This window comes from Anopheles stephensi, chromosome 2 (genome assembly GCF_013141755.1).
Source record: "Anopheles stephensi strain Indian chromosome 2, UCI_ANSTEP_V1.0, whole genome shotgun sequence".
NCBI classification, from domain to species: Eukaryota; Metazoa; Arthropoda; class Insecta; order Diptera; family Culicidae; genus Anopheles; species Anopheles stephensi.
Genome location: NC_050202.1, coordinates 44,156,689 through 44,176,504, shown reverse-complemented (window position 1 = coordinate 44,176,504; position 19,816 = coordinate 44,156,689). Strand labels below are relative to the sequence as shown.

Genomic DNA, 19,816 nt, shown 5'->3' with positions numbered 1-19,816 from the left:
TGTATGTGTGTTTGTGCTAAAGTGGAAATATTTAAGAATTTACAGACATTGCACTTGTTGGTGGATAGCAAAAGCAAACTGAGTGATCAACCAATGAGTTAAGGATGTAAATTTATTAAAATTTAGTCAAACAATTATGGATGGTACCCTGTTGTCAAGCTTCGATCACGTCATGAGATTGACACTTTAAGGCTGATTATATAGATATATCTGACTGATCTCTACAGATCTATTGACAAACCAGTAGGCAACCTGTCGTGATTGTTTACTTTCAGATTCCGCATTTGAATTGCACATCTGAGTCCTTTGCAAGGTTAAGAGATGGATCATCATAATCACCGTCGTCTGCCTTCGCCTCGGCTTACAACAGCGCTTCTGTGTTTATGCGAAGTTCTTCCCATGTCCGGTACAGCTCACCTCAAGTCTAATTGGCGTTAACAGTTTATGGGCGAAAAATCTTCGACAGATTAGGATAGAGTCCATGTTTTAAAATTGAATGTAGAGGAGGAGAAGAAACCTCTGGCTGTAGTATCTCAAGATCTTTGTAGTTATCGGAGCTGACTTTTTACCATTTTTGATATGGTCCATATTCTAGCGATGGTCCATATTCTAGCAATAGCACAAAACTGCGCGCCAAACAAAGTGGTGGGTGATTTGTTTTTGTCTCCAAAGGGTCAGAGAAATATACTGATACCAATCGTCCATCCATACCATCATTTATCTATGTGTTTGAACTCCAAGATGGACACTTCGTAGTGCAATTTTACACCATGGTCGTGCTCGTGAAAAACCGTCTCTATGAACACCGACTGCAAACGGGTCATCAATTAACGTCCATAGTGTACAAGCCTGTCAGCGCTATGGATCGTGATCGTGAAATAAGCAACACCTATTAGCATGATCTTGTACAGCAACAGGGCACGATAAATGGTCGGCTACATATAGCTAGACTAGGAATCGCGTTCAAAACGATGCCAAGTTGGCACACGATGAACATGATACAGCCGAGTGTCTCGATAATCAAACAATTGATTATGATCGATCGGAGGTATTTTCCTTGCGAACGGAATGTGAATTCTCCGCCAGGGAAGTTTTAAGAAAGCACTTCCATCAGTTTTCCCTCCTGTATCCATGTGTCCTTTGCCGACCGTGTGACGTCACGCGTGTTGTTCATTCGCATTCAGGTCAATGCTTAATTGGATTTAAATATTTAATGTGGACGGACAAAGGGGATTAAGAATTGGCAGGAAAAGCTTATGTGTATCGAGATTCCTGTGTCCGATTCGATGTCAAGGGCAGGGAACAATCAAAAGAAGTGTACGTTGTTTGTGGAAAGATTAGGACAAGCAGTACACATCCTTTTGATTGACCTTCTTATATAGTCAATTTTTTATGTTCTTTGTTCAGAGTATTTGCAGGCCTCAAAAGTCCTCAAAAATCCGTTTTGATTAAAATTTGGAGAGTGCTTTGCGCCATGAAAAGGACGAATGAAATATTTTTCTTTATAGCTTCACGTTTCTTCCCTACCAAAAAAACAAAGCGCAAGGACTTATGTTGGATACAGACGGATGAGATGATTGTTATGTTTAATGGTGTCTGCTGCTTCGCTTCCGTGCGAAGTACGGAATGATGGGGCACCGAAACGCACGTCAACACACTTATCGAGTTGGGAACGCTTACCATCGCCTTAGTTACTTCGCCCAGTTTCTACAACAACCGTCCACCCACGCGGTCGGAGCCGCGTACGAATCGAAATCAGACCGGCCACAGAGCCAAATGTATACACATGTACAGTGTTTTTTGTCCACGAATGCAAGGATCACACATTTTACGCCACCACAGACAACATGGTGTGACGTACATTGCACGGTTCCACCCATTGACGGCATCATCGATGACGAACGAAGGGAGTATTTTTGGGGTATGGAAAAAATCGAACGAAAAAAGAGATTGAACAGAAGGCCACAAGGCGAAGCGAAGGAAGATCGTTACTTTACGGTGAGGTAAGGCAGCAGTTTTAAAAGTCATCTACATGACTTTCGCCGCTTGGCCAATGGGACGTTCGAAATGCATTTGTGGCCTTGATAATAATAATGGTATGCAGCTTCCAAGGGTCATATTTTTGTGAGCTTCTAACTCAGATTTTCCAAACCAAGGACTATGCTTCAATTGTTCCGTTATTAAATTTTCTAAGAGGTTTGCACAAGATGCTGCTATGGTGGAGGTCTGCTATCCAGGTCCGCACATATTCATGATAGTAGGGATGGGAAAAGTAAATCAGATGTCCTCACTTGATTATCAAATTATCTAGAAAGTCCAAGTCCTTGCCACATGGTTTGACTGTCCAAGTATTTTTCGGTTAGAGTAACTTACAGCATCATATTAATGTAAAGTACTCGTCTAGACTATAATTAAAAAGAGGTATTGGATGTTGGCAGCAAATGGAAAGCTTTTCAAGACAAGGATATCCATCCTGAATTCTGCTCTACTCCTGAGGGTTCTTGTACTCTTGAAGACTTCCTACAGAATCGGTACTGGCATTGCCTCATTTTGGAGTAGAACACTGATAGCTGATCCACAGAATAGTCCTTATGAAACTGCTTTGTTCTCTGACAATCGGACTAAGACCACTTCAAAGTTGGTAACGAATTGTCTTCATCAGGTGAACAAATCTTTCATAACTGTTAAATTTCATGCCACTGTACCGGACCAAAATGTTCCCTATCAGACGAAAAGAGCTTACTGCAAACCCTGGTAGCCACGTTGTTAGCAGATGACTTTCTACATTCCACACTCAACCCATGTTTACCATCAGCAGCGTTCGGATGCGTTTCTTGCGCACCGGTGGCCGCGGCGGGAACAGGAAGTTGTGATAGACGCTATCGGTTTCGTACGAGGACGTTGTGGAGGCGGTTGTGCTGATCTCAGTACTGCTCATTTTTGTGCAATTTGCAAACTCTTCTCGCAGGATCTAGAAGATTTCTGTCTGCAGTCGGCACTGATAATTTTCCCGATTTGCTCACATACAAGCACACTCTCGCACGCACATACACACACACACACGATCGATGCACGATCGTTTATGTAGTCACTTTCACTGCGTCTAGTAATTGCAACTTTGACCGTTATTTTCGGTTGCATCAGGTAGAATTCTTCAATTTGTGTGTAAAATCCCGGCACCAAGAGCCCTTTTTGGGGTGGGTAGGCACATCTGAAACGAACTCGAGCAGACAACCTGTATGCGGCCGCGCACAACTATTCATGGGGGTAGCTCATTTTTCACTGACCGTCATAACCGGGGGTGACACGATCGTGCGCATTTTTTGCTTTCGCTCTGGATCGGGACGTGTAAAAGTGATGCCGAGCGCGATGAGAAAGAGAGTGCCGTGTAAAACAAAGAGATGCTGTGTGCGGTGGTGATCGTGAGCTGCTTAAGCGTGGGTTTGCACGATCGAATAGCGATGCAAAAAGAGCGAGCACCGGAGGGAATTTTCAAACGGATCGTGAAAATCCGCTACATTGTGGATTACTATTGCTGGGTGTAGGTTTCAGAACACGGGACGCTTTTAGATAGTTTGTAGTGACGATTGGGATGTAAAACATAGAAGTAAAATTATCAAACACAGACCAGCGTCTCTCGTACCACTACAAGAAAGATGACGAAGAGAGCAAATAGGAAAGCCACTTTTTCTGTAGGGCAGGGGTCTCCAAGCTATTCGCTGCAAGGCAGCTCTATGTCAGATGGCCAGATGGCTTGCCAAATATCCATCCAGATACAGTTGCATTTGGTCTTTAATTTTAACCACCTTTCTGAACAGTATTTGAGTATTAGACGAGAGCTCAAGCCGACTTCTAGGACATTCGGATTGATATTTACATGAATTTTACAATTGTAAAGCATAAACAAACAAATATTGGAGCTCAATGGTAGATGTGAGAGCGGTGCCGGTCTTCACACGGCAGGACTGAGGTTTGATTTTTTTTCTGGGCTGTTCCGTCATAATGAAAACTGACTGTCCAATTATGCGGTATCAATAAGTCTAGTAAGCCAGGCATGACTTTAAATGGTCGTTCGGCTAAAAAGAAGAAGAAGCAAAAACTATGTGTTTTAGGACTCTAAAGAGATAGCATTATTGCCAGGTGATATTTAGGAATAACACTGACTCATGAACTGAAAAAAATTAAGGATCTGGATTATGATTGACAAAAACGTACCGCACATAATTAACATATTTTGCAGTTTTTATGGGGCAGTCCGGTAGCCGAGGCGATAGCGATCTTCAAACAGCAAGATCGGCAGGCAGAGGGATCAAATCTCATTCAGACCGCTGCCCCGTACACAGGACTGCCTATTGAGCTAAGGGTTAAATTGAGTCATGAAAAGCCAGAAATGGCAGGCCGAGATGTTTCGATGAGTCCCAAAGAAGAGCAGAAACTGATCAGAGCATCTAATCAAAACCTAAGATAGAGATCATCTTTTCGACTGTTCTTTTCTAAAAAAAAAAACAAAAAAAATCTTTAAGTGAATTTACGCGAAATCTAGTCATATTTTGCAGATCTTCACACGCCACAGTTCGGACAGCCCTGTTTTACGAGATGATGCTTCTTGATAGCCGGCTTGCCATTCCCATCGTCGTGATGGGATTGCAGCATCAAACACGTTTTGCACACTACAGTGATCTGTGATGGCATGCTAATGTCGTGCGCTGCGCTGATTCAGTCTTTACCACAGATTTCAACACGCCAGTAGTGTTCACGCGCGTTTTACTGTCTGCCTGAGTAAGTCTCCGTGAGAGAGAGAGAGCTGAGATGAGCCTCTTCGTTTTTTTTGTTTTGCTCCTCGGTAAACATATTAAAAATAAAATTAAATCATTACACGATACGGAGGAAACTCTGTTCATAGGCGCGCACATGTTTGCGTCTGATTTACTGCTGTTTCGCGTTTTCCTCCCCTTTTTCCCCTCGCTCTCCTCGCTTGGGAGGCCCATTCCGGTGGCGGGCGGGCGTCGATTCTAAAAGCGTCGATCGCAATTGAGAATGTTTGAACCTGCCCTTCAGATCGGAAACCGATGGTAAAAAGGGCCTAGCCAGAGCAGCTCGATAAAACCGTCAGCTGTGAATGTCAACGTGGTAGACGATGATGATTGCACCGCCGGGAAAGGTCACATGGTAGTGAGTAGCTAGCCGTCTCCGTTGATCTCGCGTGATAAGTAGTGGAGACGCTTGCGGAGAAATGTGCGCAATACGACAAGTTCGTTCTAACGTTGCTATAAGACCGTTTGGTTGGTCAAGGCGGATGGTGGCCCTCAACAAATACCGGCGTTTCGTCGGAATGGGGGAAATTGTGCAATTGGACTCAATTTTTCGGCGATGAGGGAAAGTGCAGTGCAGGTGTGATCCTTTAAAATTATTTGGGTCAAAACGCAGACCCTCATTATGATTCGTTGGTATGCGATGAAAGGATGCTATGAGTGCTTTTTATCCACCAACACAGTCAAGGCTGAAGAAGAGCGTATTTTTTAAAAGTGTATATAACTTATAATAAAGAACTAATTCAACAGAACGTGTTAGTAGTAGATAAACAGAATCGAAACGTTTTATGCTCTTACAATTAACAGTTATAGTACAATTCGAAAGCAACTAGCATACGAAGAGAAAGCGTTCAATAAACTACGATCATAACGATGAATTAAATAAACCAAAATCTACAACAGACAGTAGTAATGCACATTAACAAGCAGTGTCGTTCCCATGCGATCTAACAACATGCACATACAATACTCACACTCACACTGACGCCACCCTCGGAGGGATTGATTAATTTATGGGGCTTGATCGTTAGCACATCGATATCTTCGTACTCTAGATTGATCATCTCCGAAAGCGGCCATTGCAGGACGTCAAGCGTTCCACCACCTTCCCCCTCGTCGTGGCCACTTTCGCAGATGTCAATCTCGGGAAATTCTTTCCTAAAGTCCAACACCGTGCGACTGGGATGCATACCAGCACCACCCGTTCGAGGCACAATTCTTTTCGAGCACGTACGGCAAACTTCCGGTGTGGTCCACCGGCCTGCCGCCTGAACAGATGAACTGCTGGGGGATTTTTTGTGCACCAGTTTTGTCAGCCTATCACGGAGATTGCTCTTCAAGCTACTACTGGGTCCCGCCGCTTTGTTACCCCGTTGAGCTGTAGACAACGGTTCCGGATGGGATTCCTCCTGCGCCGAATCTTGCACCTTATTATCGTCTTTGCGGGATGCAATAAGCGGAACACAGTAGTCCCCGGTGGAATTTAAATCGGTTCCGACTGTCATTCCATCAACTAGTTGCTGCTGCCGTTCACCATCGGAAAATGTGAACCGTATCGAGAGCAAACCTTGGCGATCCTGATCCACTATCAGATCGTGCTTTTCTTCCGGGCGGTCCGATCGAAGGGTAAGGTTGAGGGAAGAATCCTTCACCTTGTTCGTGGAATGGATCAGATCGCGCCAAGTTGCACGGACTGTTTGCGAGAAAGATGTGCCGAGCCCACCAGCTCTAGGGCCGCCGCTGCTATGCTCGGGCGAAGGTCCGGTATGTTCTTCAGCTAGCAGTTCGTCTTCGGAAAATGCTAGCTGAGGATTGAATGTTTGTTGACGCTGTTGTGCATCGCCACCGCTGCCACGTTGCTGCCTTTGGAGGGCGGTACGGTTCGCTTTCGATGCCTTGCGTTTCTTCTTTTTGCGACCGGCCGAAGACGAACTGTTCGTAACGCGTTCCGCTAGCGATCGATCGGTGGATGGGCTGGCTGAGTCCGTGTCCTTCATGAGACGAAACTGTCGCTGAGTGTGGTGTGCTGTGATACGGTTTCTCAGCCGTCCCGAGAAGCTTTCCCCTTGGTCCGGTGTATCGGGAGACACGGAACGGTCCACCTTATCGGTTTCCGCTTTCGAGCCTTTGATGCGACGCTTGATCTTCTCCCGGAAACTGTTCATCTTCTCGAACGTCATCGGCGGTTTGGTGGGGTTGGAAATGTTCGGCTGCTGCACCCCAGCTCCAGGGCGCAGCGTTTGAACGCGAATGTATTCGTACTCTTCGGACAGGCGGGCAGCCAAACGTTGATGTTCGTCGAGCTTCTGGTTAAGCGCATCGATGTTGTCCAGATGTCGTTCGATCGACGATTTCCACTGATCCTCCATCGTTTTCGTAGGACTCGATTCAAGGGTAGGTAAAGATCCTTCCTTCCGCATCGTGAGATACTTGCTATCGGCGTCCATTTCTTCCGCGGATCCCTGTGCCCACGAACCATCGATAGCTGCATCTAATTCCCGTCTTTGGTTGTCATCGAAACTTTCCTCCCGAAGCAGATTGTTTTTCGAATCATTCAAGTCATCCGCCGTGGTGCAACTGCCACCTTCATCGTCATCATACCGATCGTCCGGCGCGCGGTAATGGTGGTACCGCTGGTTAAGCAAATGCATCTCACTGTCCTCACTGCTACCCTGCGTGCGCAAGCGTCTGTACTGCGCCACATTGCGATGATCCGTGTTAGTGGGGTTAGGTAGATCGGACTCGCCAAAGCTTTCGTCCGCTGCGGATGCGAGCAGCGGCTGCTTGCGACTGCAGCTACTTATGTTAGTATACTCAAACGACTGACCCACATCGAGTTCTTGCAACAGACACGCCTCCATGTCCACGTAAACGTTCGACAGTCGATGGTCGGAATCGTTTCCGTCGGGAAGGAGTTCCGCGTACGTAGGAACACCGCCGGTCTCATCCGACCGGATTGGGTTAGAAGCGGGCCGTGCATGATCATCATCATCACCCCCGGAAGCAACTTGCACACGATCACACGCAATGGACGAACACAAAAGATCGCCACTGTCGGCAGTAGTTACCGTTGACGTCGTTCCTCGATGGCCCGGTTTGGGCGTCTGTGCCGGGGTCGGTCCTGACCGTGGTGTCTTACCGGCAGCGTTCGATCCTGAAACGGTTGGCGGCCCAGATTTGCGCCTTAGTTGATCCATTAGCATCGACATCACACCACCACCACCACCGCTACCACCACCACCAGTGCGCAAGGAGAAGAGACCCAGTGCGGTGGAGGTATGCTGAAGTGAGTCCACCTAAACAAGTTTCCCACACAAAATGATGATAGATGGCAGATATCAAGCACCAAACATGAAAGACCAGAGAGATTGAGATGAGGAACAGAACAGCAAGAAACAGAAAGTGGTGGGTATACGTTAGTTTTCGAAAAAAATCAAAGCCCGCGCCAAAAAAACCATCACCTTTAAAACGTTGCATTATGGTAGGAAGGATGGGACAGAAGTAATCAAGTGATCTACATTTTTGGTTTATGCTTCCAAACGATGGACATTATACAAAAATCATATCACACATGTTACAAAAACGCGCAACGTTGCTGAGGATACACTTACCGATAGATCCTGACTGACAGACTTTTTGTTCTCGATGAGATGCTCCACGGAAAGGTCATCACAACCGGACGGTAGCTCCTCACAGCCCACCTCATTTAGCGCCGAACGGATCATGTCGACCAGCTTGAGCGTTTGTCGTTCTTGGCACCGCAGTGTGTTTAGTTCCTTTGACGATCTGTAAGCGAAACAAAAAAGGGGCGATGTAAATTTATCTGCATTTCTGGCTTTTTTTTTCGTTGCGTCTGTACTTACTTGTTGGCGGTTTGATCTTTTCCCAGCACACCGTTACCGTTGGAACCGTTCAGTATCGGTGTGGATGGCTTCGTACCCGGTGTACTAACTGGGCTGACCGCTGGACTGCTGCCATTCGTTCCGTTCGTATCACTGCACAACTTATGCTGCCGATCCTGTAGATCTTTGATCGTACCCTCGAGCTCGGTCTGTCGGCCCCGCAACCAGTCAACGGTAAGGTTGTCCACGGTGAGTGTGTTGGCCTGCAGCTTACCTAGACTATCCTCGACGAGCGTCTCGTCGAACTGGAAAATGACCGGTGCCGTTGGTGAGGTTTTGTGTTTCTCCGTAAACTCGCGATACTCTTCGGTGGAGTTTATTCCCGCTATGCTGCACTCGATGCGCTGCTGTATGTCGACGTACTTTTCCGACGTCATATCACTCAGCTTTGCAATCTCTTGTAGCAGGTTGCTCCTGGAAAGATGAAAAGGTGGCATGTGAAAATTAAATGCGGTATTGAATATTGCTTACAAGATCTGATTTTTGCTCCGTTGGCCTTACAACCGGCGAGGCGGTACGGATGGGATTAGATTGAATAAATATCGGCTTATCCAGTTCGTTGAAGAGATGTTAAAAACTAGTCCAATTCAGAAGGAATTTTTATCCCGTATGTGTGGAAGAACAATGTAGGAGCCTTTAAAATGACGAGCTATCTCTCCATTGTGCAGCGAACTAGACTCGTCAGGGGAGGGGGTGAGGTCATGAGAATGACACCGGACGACCAAGCCTGTGCAGTCTTTCTAGGTCGTCTATGTAAATTGATGTCCTAATTCGTCAGAAATATCTAGTTATTAGATTAGCAGTTGACGGCGCTAGCCCTCGTGCGGTTAGGCTGTCTTGTGCAGCAAGCGTAAAACCTTGTAAATTCTACCCATACATCTGACCATAAAACTTAAAACGATAACCAAACCAAAGAGCTAGCCTTCATCAAAACCTACTCACAATCTAATAAATCATGCTCCTGATCATAACGATCGATTAGGCGTGAAAAAACAAACATTATTCAAATTCATCACTGGCCGAAGCAATGGTGAAGCATTTATGAGATAAGAACTATTCCGGGCCCTTACACCAAGGACCAAACCCGCGTACCGGAATGACTTTCATAAATTAGATTGCTTGCAGCATGATTTGACGGTATTGCGAATGGAAATGGCAGGAAGTAAACATGACAGGGATACCGCCAGCTTCCGGCCGCACCGATTCCCTTTTACACTTCCTCCAGTCGCACAGCATCATCATCATCCAGCACCATTGACCGGATGTTAATCAAATTAATTCCAGGCAATCCCAATTCCAAATTACGCTTCGGGCGGGCGGCCATTTCTACAGGTTTCGAGCACCACCGACACCACCGGTGCCGCGGGCAGCGCATAATTTGCTGACTAATTCCGGTCGTACTACCGGTGCGCGTGTATTTGGGCGCGGGCCTGGGCTAGCTGGCTAGTCGTCGTCTGCATTTAATGGACCGCACCGTACCATTACTTACCACGCCTGAATGAAACCTTCCTGGAGGGATTGCTGGTGCTCGAGCAGTCCGGGCAGCAGTATCGTCCGAAAGTCCTTCTCCACCTCGACCGCCTCGGTGATGAGCAGGACGTACTCGTTATGCGCTTGATGCAGCTTCCGGCAGGCCTTCTGGTACTTGTCTATGACATCGTCCAGCTTTCGTCCGGATCGACCGGCTGAAATGTGGGTGGGAAACGTAGCAAATGCAAGCGGGTCAACTTTAACAATAAACAAACAGGGCTGCTTTGGGGGTGCTGCTTGCAGACATCCACAGCCGTGGGCGGGCAGGACTGTGACATTGTCAAGCATGCCTGCAAGTGACCGCGTTTTGGAGAGATACACACAGCATACTGACTTACATTTGATGTGTTCCTCGAACCGGCCCCGCAGCAGTTTGTAGTAGTCTAAATGCTTCTGGTACTCGCTTTTCTTCCGTGCAACGTCCTCTGTGAGCTGTAACGATGGAAGATGATGTAGAAAAGTTAAAATTATGAAGGTTTAAATATTCCTTACTTCCATAAGTTTAAAACTTAGCATATCTTAATCCGTTGTTTGGCGGAAGAAACATACAAATCTATTTTATTTAACAGATAAATATCTCTTTCCTTACAACAGCTCTGGCACTATTCAAATCGTTCCAGTTTATGCAAATCTATGCACAACAGTCCTTGCCAACGATAGCCTAGCCGGCCAACCCGGTCGAGTGCTGTACAATAAACTGTCCCCGGTGTACCATAAATCATAGTGCAAACTTCGCCCTCGTATTGATGTCACGTAGAGGAGATTTGATTTAACCTTTCGCCGCTGGATTCACCCAGACCTTTACCTTTGCTCAGCCAGGAAAAGGGGCGGTTCGTCCGTTGTCCGTGTTTTATTTTTGCCTCCACAATCCAGGCTATCAATTTGAGTGTGCGTGATTGGGATCCATTTGAATGCAATTTCCAAATGCAGTTTGCACAAAACGGTGGTTCCCGGTGCCAACCCAGTTGCCACCTATCGATCCAATCCCTGCCTGAATCTGAACCAGAATCAAAAAAGGATATCCCATCGGGCCGAGAGTGTGTGAGTTTGTTAGTGCGGAAAATCGCGGTTCGATAGCAGGAGGTCCGTTCTCTAGCTAGTAGCTGGTGGTGATGGTGGTTTGCGGTCAACCCCGGATGCCACAGTCGGTCGTTCGATAGCCGGTTGTGATGCACTGGTGATTGAAATGGTTGTTTTTTTTTCTTTTACTTTCGACTTAATGGCAGTGTGAGGGGTTGGAAAAGAAGGAATGGAAAGGGCGCGAGTGATTTTCAACACGTTACTTGTGACGAAGATAGATGATTCAACGTCGGAACTTAGCTTGGAATTGGATTTGGACAAACGCGATCTTAAATTACATTGTCTGCCCGTACTGTTTCCTGCACGTCGCAGGAACGCTGTGCAGGGTAGAACTTTTTATTATTCGGAAACAATGACAGTCAACCGATTAAAAGAGCGGAGCGGTCCGATATTGGTTTGTCGTTTGTTCTGCAGACATGAAACCTTATTTCGCTGTTGACCATTTAGCTATAAATTTTAAACTCTTCGGCCAGAGTAATGGTACTCGAATCGGGGTTACCATCTTGGAGTCGAGCCAACTCGTGCATTAGATGTCCTACGATGTGTGTGGCAAGGGTTTTGCTCTAAGAAAGGGGAAGTTTATCCGACGGAAAACTGTTTGTGTCACCCCGTTAACGTATGCATTAAGAAATTGAATGATGACCCAGTGTTCTAGAAATCCACCTAACTGTCCATTGACTTTTGTATCATGTATCATGTATCATACAAAACATGGACAAAATATGACATCGTTAGAAATCGTCATTTAAAGCAGCTATAGACAATTTAATTGAGGAAATCCTATTGATGATTCATAGTGCTATAAGTACCATCCTTGAGCTGCTATGCTGGATATCGTGAGTCACTGTCTGACGATAATCGCTAATAACGGACCAATTCTGACCATTCGACAGCACCAAGACAAGGCTTTGTTGCCTGGTAGCTTCATCATTATGAAACAATTAGTCAGTTATCGATACTATAAACGATAAACGATCAAAACGATAAAATTTATAAGGAACATGAAGTCGTTCGGTCTTCCAAAAATCAAGACCATTCTTTTTTTTAGCCGGTGAACGAAATTCCCATCAAACCTCAGCATTGGTCAATACTTTTATTTAACCAACGAATTTTGAGATTTCATCCAGCGTGTGGTCAAACAGGGATAGGTACTAAGCGCCAAGGCGTGGAAAGAGCTTAAAAATGCGAAATTTAACAACCAATTTCCGAATGGTCGCCTGGGAAAGGGTGACAGAATTTTTATATAATGTATGAAAACGGTTCAAATCCCATCCAGACCGCCTCCTCGCGCGCAGGACTGAATACAGGTAAAATCAAGTCACAAAAAGCCAGTAACGGTAGGCCGAGACCTTTCGAGGTTATATTGCCAACAAATGTAAGAAAGTATCACAATCATGCATATACAATTTAGACAGATGAAGCTACATTAAAGTATCTAAATTAGAACTACTTTATTAATGAGAGGACAAAATCTAAACAAATTCATACATTAACCCTAGCATGTAACCCACGAGGTAGGTACCATCATCCGAAGCGAACTCCTCCACGCTAATAAACATTACATAAATGATAAAATCAGCTGCAGCTGATTACGTTGTTCTGGTGAAATGCGCCAAAGACGGGTTTTAATTACTTTTGCTTATTAGCCGCCGGTAGGTATGCGGGAGCAGTTCGGGAATGCACGCCAGCCAGACACCGTTCGACGGTGGCGAAACTTGGAGCTTGAGGATGCAATTGCTTTGCCACACGCCACACACTATCCGCTGTCTTCGCTGAGAGTTGATTACAAATTGCATTACGCTGCACCAAAGCGAACAGACAAAAGGCTGCGCCGAATTCGGTGTGACCTCTCCCAACTCTTAATGCGTAGCCGAGGATGTTATGTGGATGTACCCGGGTAGCGAGATAACTATCATGTGATAATGTGAACTTTTCATTTAGAGCTTTTTATATTATTGTATAGAGTGGTCCGGTGGTAGAAGTGATAGCAGTACCGGGTTTCACACGGCAGGACCAGGGATCAATTCCCAGACCGTTCCGAGCTGTCACTTTGCCTTTGTAAACCCACAATTCGGTATCACGCATCACAAAATGACATGCTGAAGATTGAATCAAAGCTATTTACTTAAACTCAAATCATGACTGCAAATCAATAAAACGCTCACTTGTCTAGCAAACAAAACAACCCAAAAGTAGATCAAAAGAGAAAATCGGTACGTCCTGCTTCTCAGCTCGCAGTTTCGCATCGGCGGTGTTCTAGTTCACCCAGAACAGCCATCACTCTTGTCCATGTCCGGTTGTGAACAGGGAAGGTGGAAAATATGTCAGCACACCGTGCAGTTGCAGCAGTGGTTTGATCGGAAAGCACAAAGGCGAGATAATGCGTACGGGGTGGCAAAACAAAACAAAACAAAACAAAACAGAAAAAAGCATACACAAAACAACATGCATGCATATATGTATGTATGTACGTATGCAAACGGTAAATGCACTTGTGCACTGGATCCCATTTCTGACACAGATTTTGTTGCAGGTGCGTTTTCTCAGTGCCCACGATGGGACACGATGCCGGTGTTTATCTGGAATGGCTTTCCATTCCCGGCCATCCTCCGCGGGCCGAGCCGTAGCAGGGATGCCGGGAACATTAACATACAGATTACACAGTTCACACAGCATCGCCCGATGCGAGTTAAGCCATTGAACTGGGTCGGCGCTGATGCATCTTTTCGGGTTGATCTTGTTTGTTTTGATCGGTGTAGCAGCAGCAGCAGCAGACTGAAGCCGGCGGTGCAATGCTGCTGCTGCTGCTGCTGCTGTTGGTTGTATTTAATTTTGTGCATGAATGCGTGCAGCGCAACATTTTCTCAGCTACGTGCGCGTATGCACACGGGAGGTGCAGCAGTCTTACGATAAGCACCGCACATGCATAATAATTATCTTTGGAGTCGGTTGTGATGCTCTGCTGCAAGGGAAAGCTTTCCATAAGCTCACACACAGAGTTGGTTTTTGGTTTATTCATTTCATTCAGCGGAAAGCTTACCGATGGGTTCGTAATACTTTACAGACTATGCATCTTCTTGCATTCCCAGCGCACTGAGAAGCGGGCTTTCGAATGGGATAAAAAAAGAGCTCACAAATAATACGTGACATAATGCGCACCGGCGTTCCGTACGACCAAAGCCCTCTGGCTCTGATACATCTCATCAGCACGGTGATTATTAACAAACGCTTCACCAACATTTAATTGTGCCGTACATGTCTGTGTACTGCTGTAACGCATTGTCCGCCACGGTTAGCATAACGATTTAAGCCCGGCTTCCCATGTTACACGACTCATTGGGTTCTTGGCGAATGGAGAGCTCTCCAGGGGGTGACACCGAACATGGTCTCCAGATTGTCAGCTTTTATGGGAACCATGTACTAGTAGCTAGCGCACAGACCCTAGGGAGAGCGTAATTAAATTTAATTCTACCATTAATTAAAGCTAGCAGCCTACATGAGGTTCATCAGTTGCACTGTACTGCATTGTGTACCCATTAGACACAGTAATGGATTGATGAAAACCTTGACGTTACTTTAAGGTGATGCATAAACCGAGAAATCAATAGTTCGTTTGTTTTACACCAAGAGAAGTCTTTTAGAAAAAAAATCCTTGGTCCAAGTATCTCCTTCTTTCATTTCTGGCTAGCTGTGACTTAATTCTACCCAAAGTAAAGTAGTCAGCCCAGGAGGCGGATCTGCTTGGGCACCAGCCCTGCCGGTTTCGGGTGAAGACCGACACCGTTATCGCCTCGGCCACCAGGACCGATCCAAAAATAATTCTACAAAAATATTATTTCCTCTTCCTTAGCGGTCCTTCGGCAATTGCCATAAGAACATTAGAATTGACTAAAATTAAGTTTTCGCTCTTTCTTAGCCTGAGCCTTACCGATCCGATCTACACTACCCCGCCACGGCTATAAAATAAATTAATAATGTCCAAAAAAAGAGAATTATCCACAAATATTCTATTGGTCATAAGAAAGACTCTTTGATTGGCGTAAAGATGGTCAAGAAATGTAAGAAGCTTGACCTCCGTATGCCGCTCATTACAAGTGATATTGACATGGACGACTTTATCTCAGAGTTTGGCGGCATGATTAGTCTTCATCGCTTTCATGGCTTTTCTGATCTATTTGGAACCAGGTTTCCCAACAATACATCCAAAAAGCGAATAAACATCTTTAATTTAAGTTGCATTCGAGAAGCTGGACAAGAATTGAGGTGACCATTAGACACAACTCATCGCATGAGCAAATCTTTAATTGTACTTCCTCTAATGTTTTAACCATAACTGCTCCTAAACAATTGATAACGTTGCCATATTTTGAACGTGGACAGCTAGGTCACTGTTTTAACTATACAACCAAGCAGCACATACTAAAAATCAATTTAGAGAGACCCTTATGAGCTAATGTTCAAGATTTAACTAACCAACGTTGTTGCTGCTCATCAACATCAAGAATACGGTATTCTCACGGAAGATCATCAATGATACTTATAATTAACAATAAACAATTCATCGCTTTTGCTGCCAATCAACCAACGCCACTATCGACAATCGACATTCGTCGGCGAGTAAAAAATAGTACCACCATCTTCCACCATACGTCAATCACGAGCCGAGTTACGAGGAAGCGCTTGATGAGAAGTTTAAGTTTCCAGTTCCTTCCTTCCTTACCCTTTTTTTATACACCAGCGCGCGGATGACAGTCCTACTAGGTATAATCAATGCAGTTCGTTCCTCCAACGTTTCTCACATTGTATTGAATAAGATAAATGACGCTAAAGCGATTAGAACGATCGATTGCAATTTAGCGAAGGTTTCATAATGATTCTTTTTATCCACTCCCGCACCCTGCCTGGAGATGGATGGTTCTTTGGGGAAGAATAATTAAAGTAACACGATTTGGTGCACGGGCAGACAATGTTGTTTTTGTTCCTTGGTTGGCATTAATTATTGCTGGATGCATCTTTCTGCTTGCTCTTGAATTCTGCTTGGCCTTTGGCAGTAAATCGTGAGGTAAAAACGCGATTTTTAAGTTCTTTTTTCTATTTTAAAGCATATTCCATCGGTGATTTCAGTACTGAAATGAGCAAAAACGTTTTCCATCTCGTCGGCCAGGCCACTGTCTCTGTCATAACTGCATGCTCAGACGAAGAATGTCCTTACAACTGGTGGTGTGGGAAGTGCATCGTCCGAATTGTCGAACCAGTCTCGCATCGAGTCTACTACGACGAGTCCTCCTTCTGACGGACCAAATCGATTACAGCGTCGCCTGCTACACGATCAAATGATGCCGTGCCGTGGGTGCTGCAGCGGGGAATCCAGGATTGGGGTCGACCAAGTACAGATGCAACGCATTGTACACAGCAAGGAATTTCTTCTATCGCCGTCATTCATCTCGCTCCAGACGACGTCTGGCAAAGTTCGAAGAAATCAGCTCGCAGTCTCATTCCCACACGGCGCATGCATCCGTTGGTCCCCATCCGGGAGCTCCATCCTTCGTAATTTCACCCACAATCAGTTAGTTTCCAGCTACAAGGATGAAGCCAATCGTGCGCTCTCTCTCTCTCTCTCTCTCTTTCTCTACTGAACAGCAGATGCAGCGACCAGACGGAACAGACACGGGCCAAAGATCATTATTCCGGAAGCGAAGGCATGCTTTTGGTACGAAAAGCTCGTTTGCCCGCGTGTTCATCCTGTCGACGGTCACGTTCATGCGCGGACACCTCTATAGCTCTGGTCGCACTTTTTTTTTGCTTTGTCTGTTTGGTTCGGTCTAGAAAAGGTGAATTTCCTTTCGCCCTGCACAAGTGAAGTCAAACGAAGTCACGGAAAGCTTTTGGCATTTGTGCACTTTTCGGGAGAGTGTCTGGCAGAATGATGCCCGGCGCAACATTTGGTGCCATACGGGTGGTAGGTTTTATTTTAAACTAGTCTAGAGTCTGGAAACCAAATTCCATTATCATTATCGTTAATGGGAGATTATTTAATATCCTTCCTGTACTATGCATAAAATCTTATCATCGTATCATGCTTATAATCAAATATATTAAACTGGTATAATAGAAAGCCAAACACCCATTTCACAATCTAAATACGCGAAGACGAGTCACTGACCTACGACAACGAAATTTTCGTTGTGCCTGATCAAACCCATCCAAAGTTGGGAAATAGAACTTAAGCATCGGATCTATTCGCCAAACTTTTTAGCTCCGTTTCATTTTCTTTTGCACTTCAGAACAAAACAGAAAAGGTTGCATCATTCTTAAGAAGGAGAACAAAAAAAACTGCACAATCAAAAGTCCTTCAAGTGGAAGTTTAACTATTAAAGTTGTTGTCTCACTCATCAAATAACACCAACCCAATGGCAGGACGTGTCCCATGCTCAAGCAGCAAAAGCGCGACTTTTGTACAAACAACATGAAAGTGGTTGGTTGTGAATTGGAAGCTTCCACACAGAAAACGAGAGGCGACAATTTCCGCACTTCCGTTCACGAGTTTCCGCTTTCCCCGGTGTATTGTCGTGCGGTACACACAAAGGGACAAAATTTAGTAGCAAATAAAAGCAGCGATGAAAAGACGAGCAAAAACGAATCGGAGTACACACACACAAAAATGGTTACAAACCCAAGTTCGCGTTGTGACCGGAAGGATTTGTTTTATGGAGCGCCGCTGCTTGCGCCGCAGGACACAGCCACCAAATATCGGGACCAAGGAACAAGGAAAGTGCAAACTTAACACCGAGCTCGAGACTTTATTGGGACGCTCCAGAAATAGCGCACCAAAGCGACACACACCATCCTTTGCTGGGAAAGGCACGATTTTCGATCGCATTTCTTCCGGGAATCGTTCAATCTTTTTTGTCCATCCTTTGTGCTGTATCACGCCCGGTACAGTGATACACTCGAGAAACGGAAAAACCCTTTTCCCTTCCAATCCGGTAGAAAATTGCATCCTTGTCGCATATTTCCGAAAGCAAGAGATAATTTTATCGACAGACGACAGCGCTGCAGTGTGCACGCTCTCCTGGAGGTCTTAATCAAGCGACGGTATCCATTACATTGCTGCGAGATGGGATTATGTTTTAGATGTGATTGAATGTGACACAATGCCAACACAATTCTCCTGGGGGGGAGGGCGAAGGAAAACCGCCTTCGTTTGGACGACAAATCAATTTGTTATTGAAAGAAACTCTCTTACCGTAGCAAGAAAAACGGAGACCAAAAACCAAAACTAGCACACACACGCACACATCGTAATGTAACTTTAAACACTTAACACACACATACATAGCACAGCAAAGCTCTTGGTGCACAGGATGGGACATTAGGTTCCGGTTTGTCGGGTTAGGCCCACTTGCAAGAAATAGCATTTGGTGAGACACTTCAGCAGGAATGCAGTTTTGCGGCAGCGTAATCATGCCATTGGGCTTCCACTGCAGTCATTCCCGTGTGCCCATTTAAGGCGAGATGTAAAACATGTTTGGAGGCCGATCTCGACTACACTTTTGGAGGACTACATATTTGGTTAAAATAAATTTAATTTAAAAAATCCTCAACTTAACCAAAAATAATACAATCAACATAATAAGCAACATCACGATGCGTCATCCGACGACACGCATTACAGAACGAAGAAGTTAAAGGTCTGTTTTGATGGCACTGTGTGGCACCTCTTTGGCACATGCTTCAATTTGATGCTACTGCTACTGCTGCTGCCAATTCCACCGGGTAATTGCACACGATGATGAGTAAGCTCCAGAAGAAAATAACCAGCTGTGTTCGTTCGTACATCCCGTGTGAATCATCGGTTAAACATTACGGACTTCAGTCGTATCACATCCTGTTTGATTGAGTGAGACATATCTCGATGCCCAAATTTTCTATGATTCAATGCGTAAAATCTTTCATTAATTTTTGTTTAACATGGAATAACAACGTCTTCGCCTTAATGGCTCAGTTGAAAGCTTTGAATAGAAGAAGCGAAACGATTGCGCTCTCTTGTAATGATCGAATAGAGTCACAATTATGCTCATTCCCAAGATGATGTTCTGCACTTAAAATTGTATTGCATACACACACAACGCCATACTGGCTGTTTTGTGACTTGAATTAGTCATGTTCAAATAGATGGTTAGCCAGTCAGTGCGTAGAGAGAGTCCACAGTAAAGATGCTATTTGAAGACTGTAGCTATCAAAAGTTGTAAATAGGACTGCAGCAATAATTGATCATTCTTCCAGACAGGAATTACAAAAACATGTGTAATAGTTGCACACAGCTGGATTCGAGAGATCACCTTCACCCAATTCTTCTTCAATATTAATTCACATCAAGATTCATTTTGATTCGAATTAACAACGTTCGGCCCCGATCAGGATGACGTGGATCACTTTCAATTCGAACTGGAATATGTCACTCTTGTTGGAGAATTTCAAAATAAAGCGGAT

At 45.0% G+C, this 19,816-nt stretch overlaps 1 protein-coding gene across 10 annotated transcripts in view; it reads right to left on the bottom strand.

The window, feature by feature from the left end:
- The window catches only part of LOC118507570 (tyrosine-protein kinase Fer), a 47,661-nt gene that overhangs the window by 3,437 nt on the left and 24,408 nt on the right, over window positions 1-19,816 (bottom strand). For 4 of the 10 annotated variants that reach the window (XM_036046199.1, XM_036046198.1, XM_036046200.1 and 1 more), the window contains 5 exons: window positions 10,567-10,675; window positions 10,203-10,398; window positions 8,675-9,127; window positions 8,423-8,597; window positions 7,880-8,107 (listed from right to left, as the gene is read on the bottom strand). In XM_036046199.1, coding sequence (XP_035902092.1) covers window positions 7,880-8,107; window positions 8,423-8,597; window positions 8,675-9,127; window positions 10,203-10,398; window positions 10,567-10,675 — 1,161 coding nt within the window. The other 6 variants (XM_036046202.1, XM_036046204.1, XM_036046203.1 and 3 more) reach the window with 6 other exon arrangements.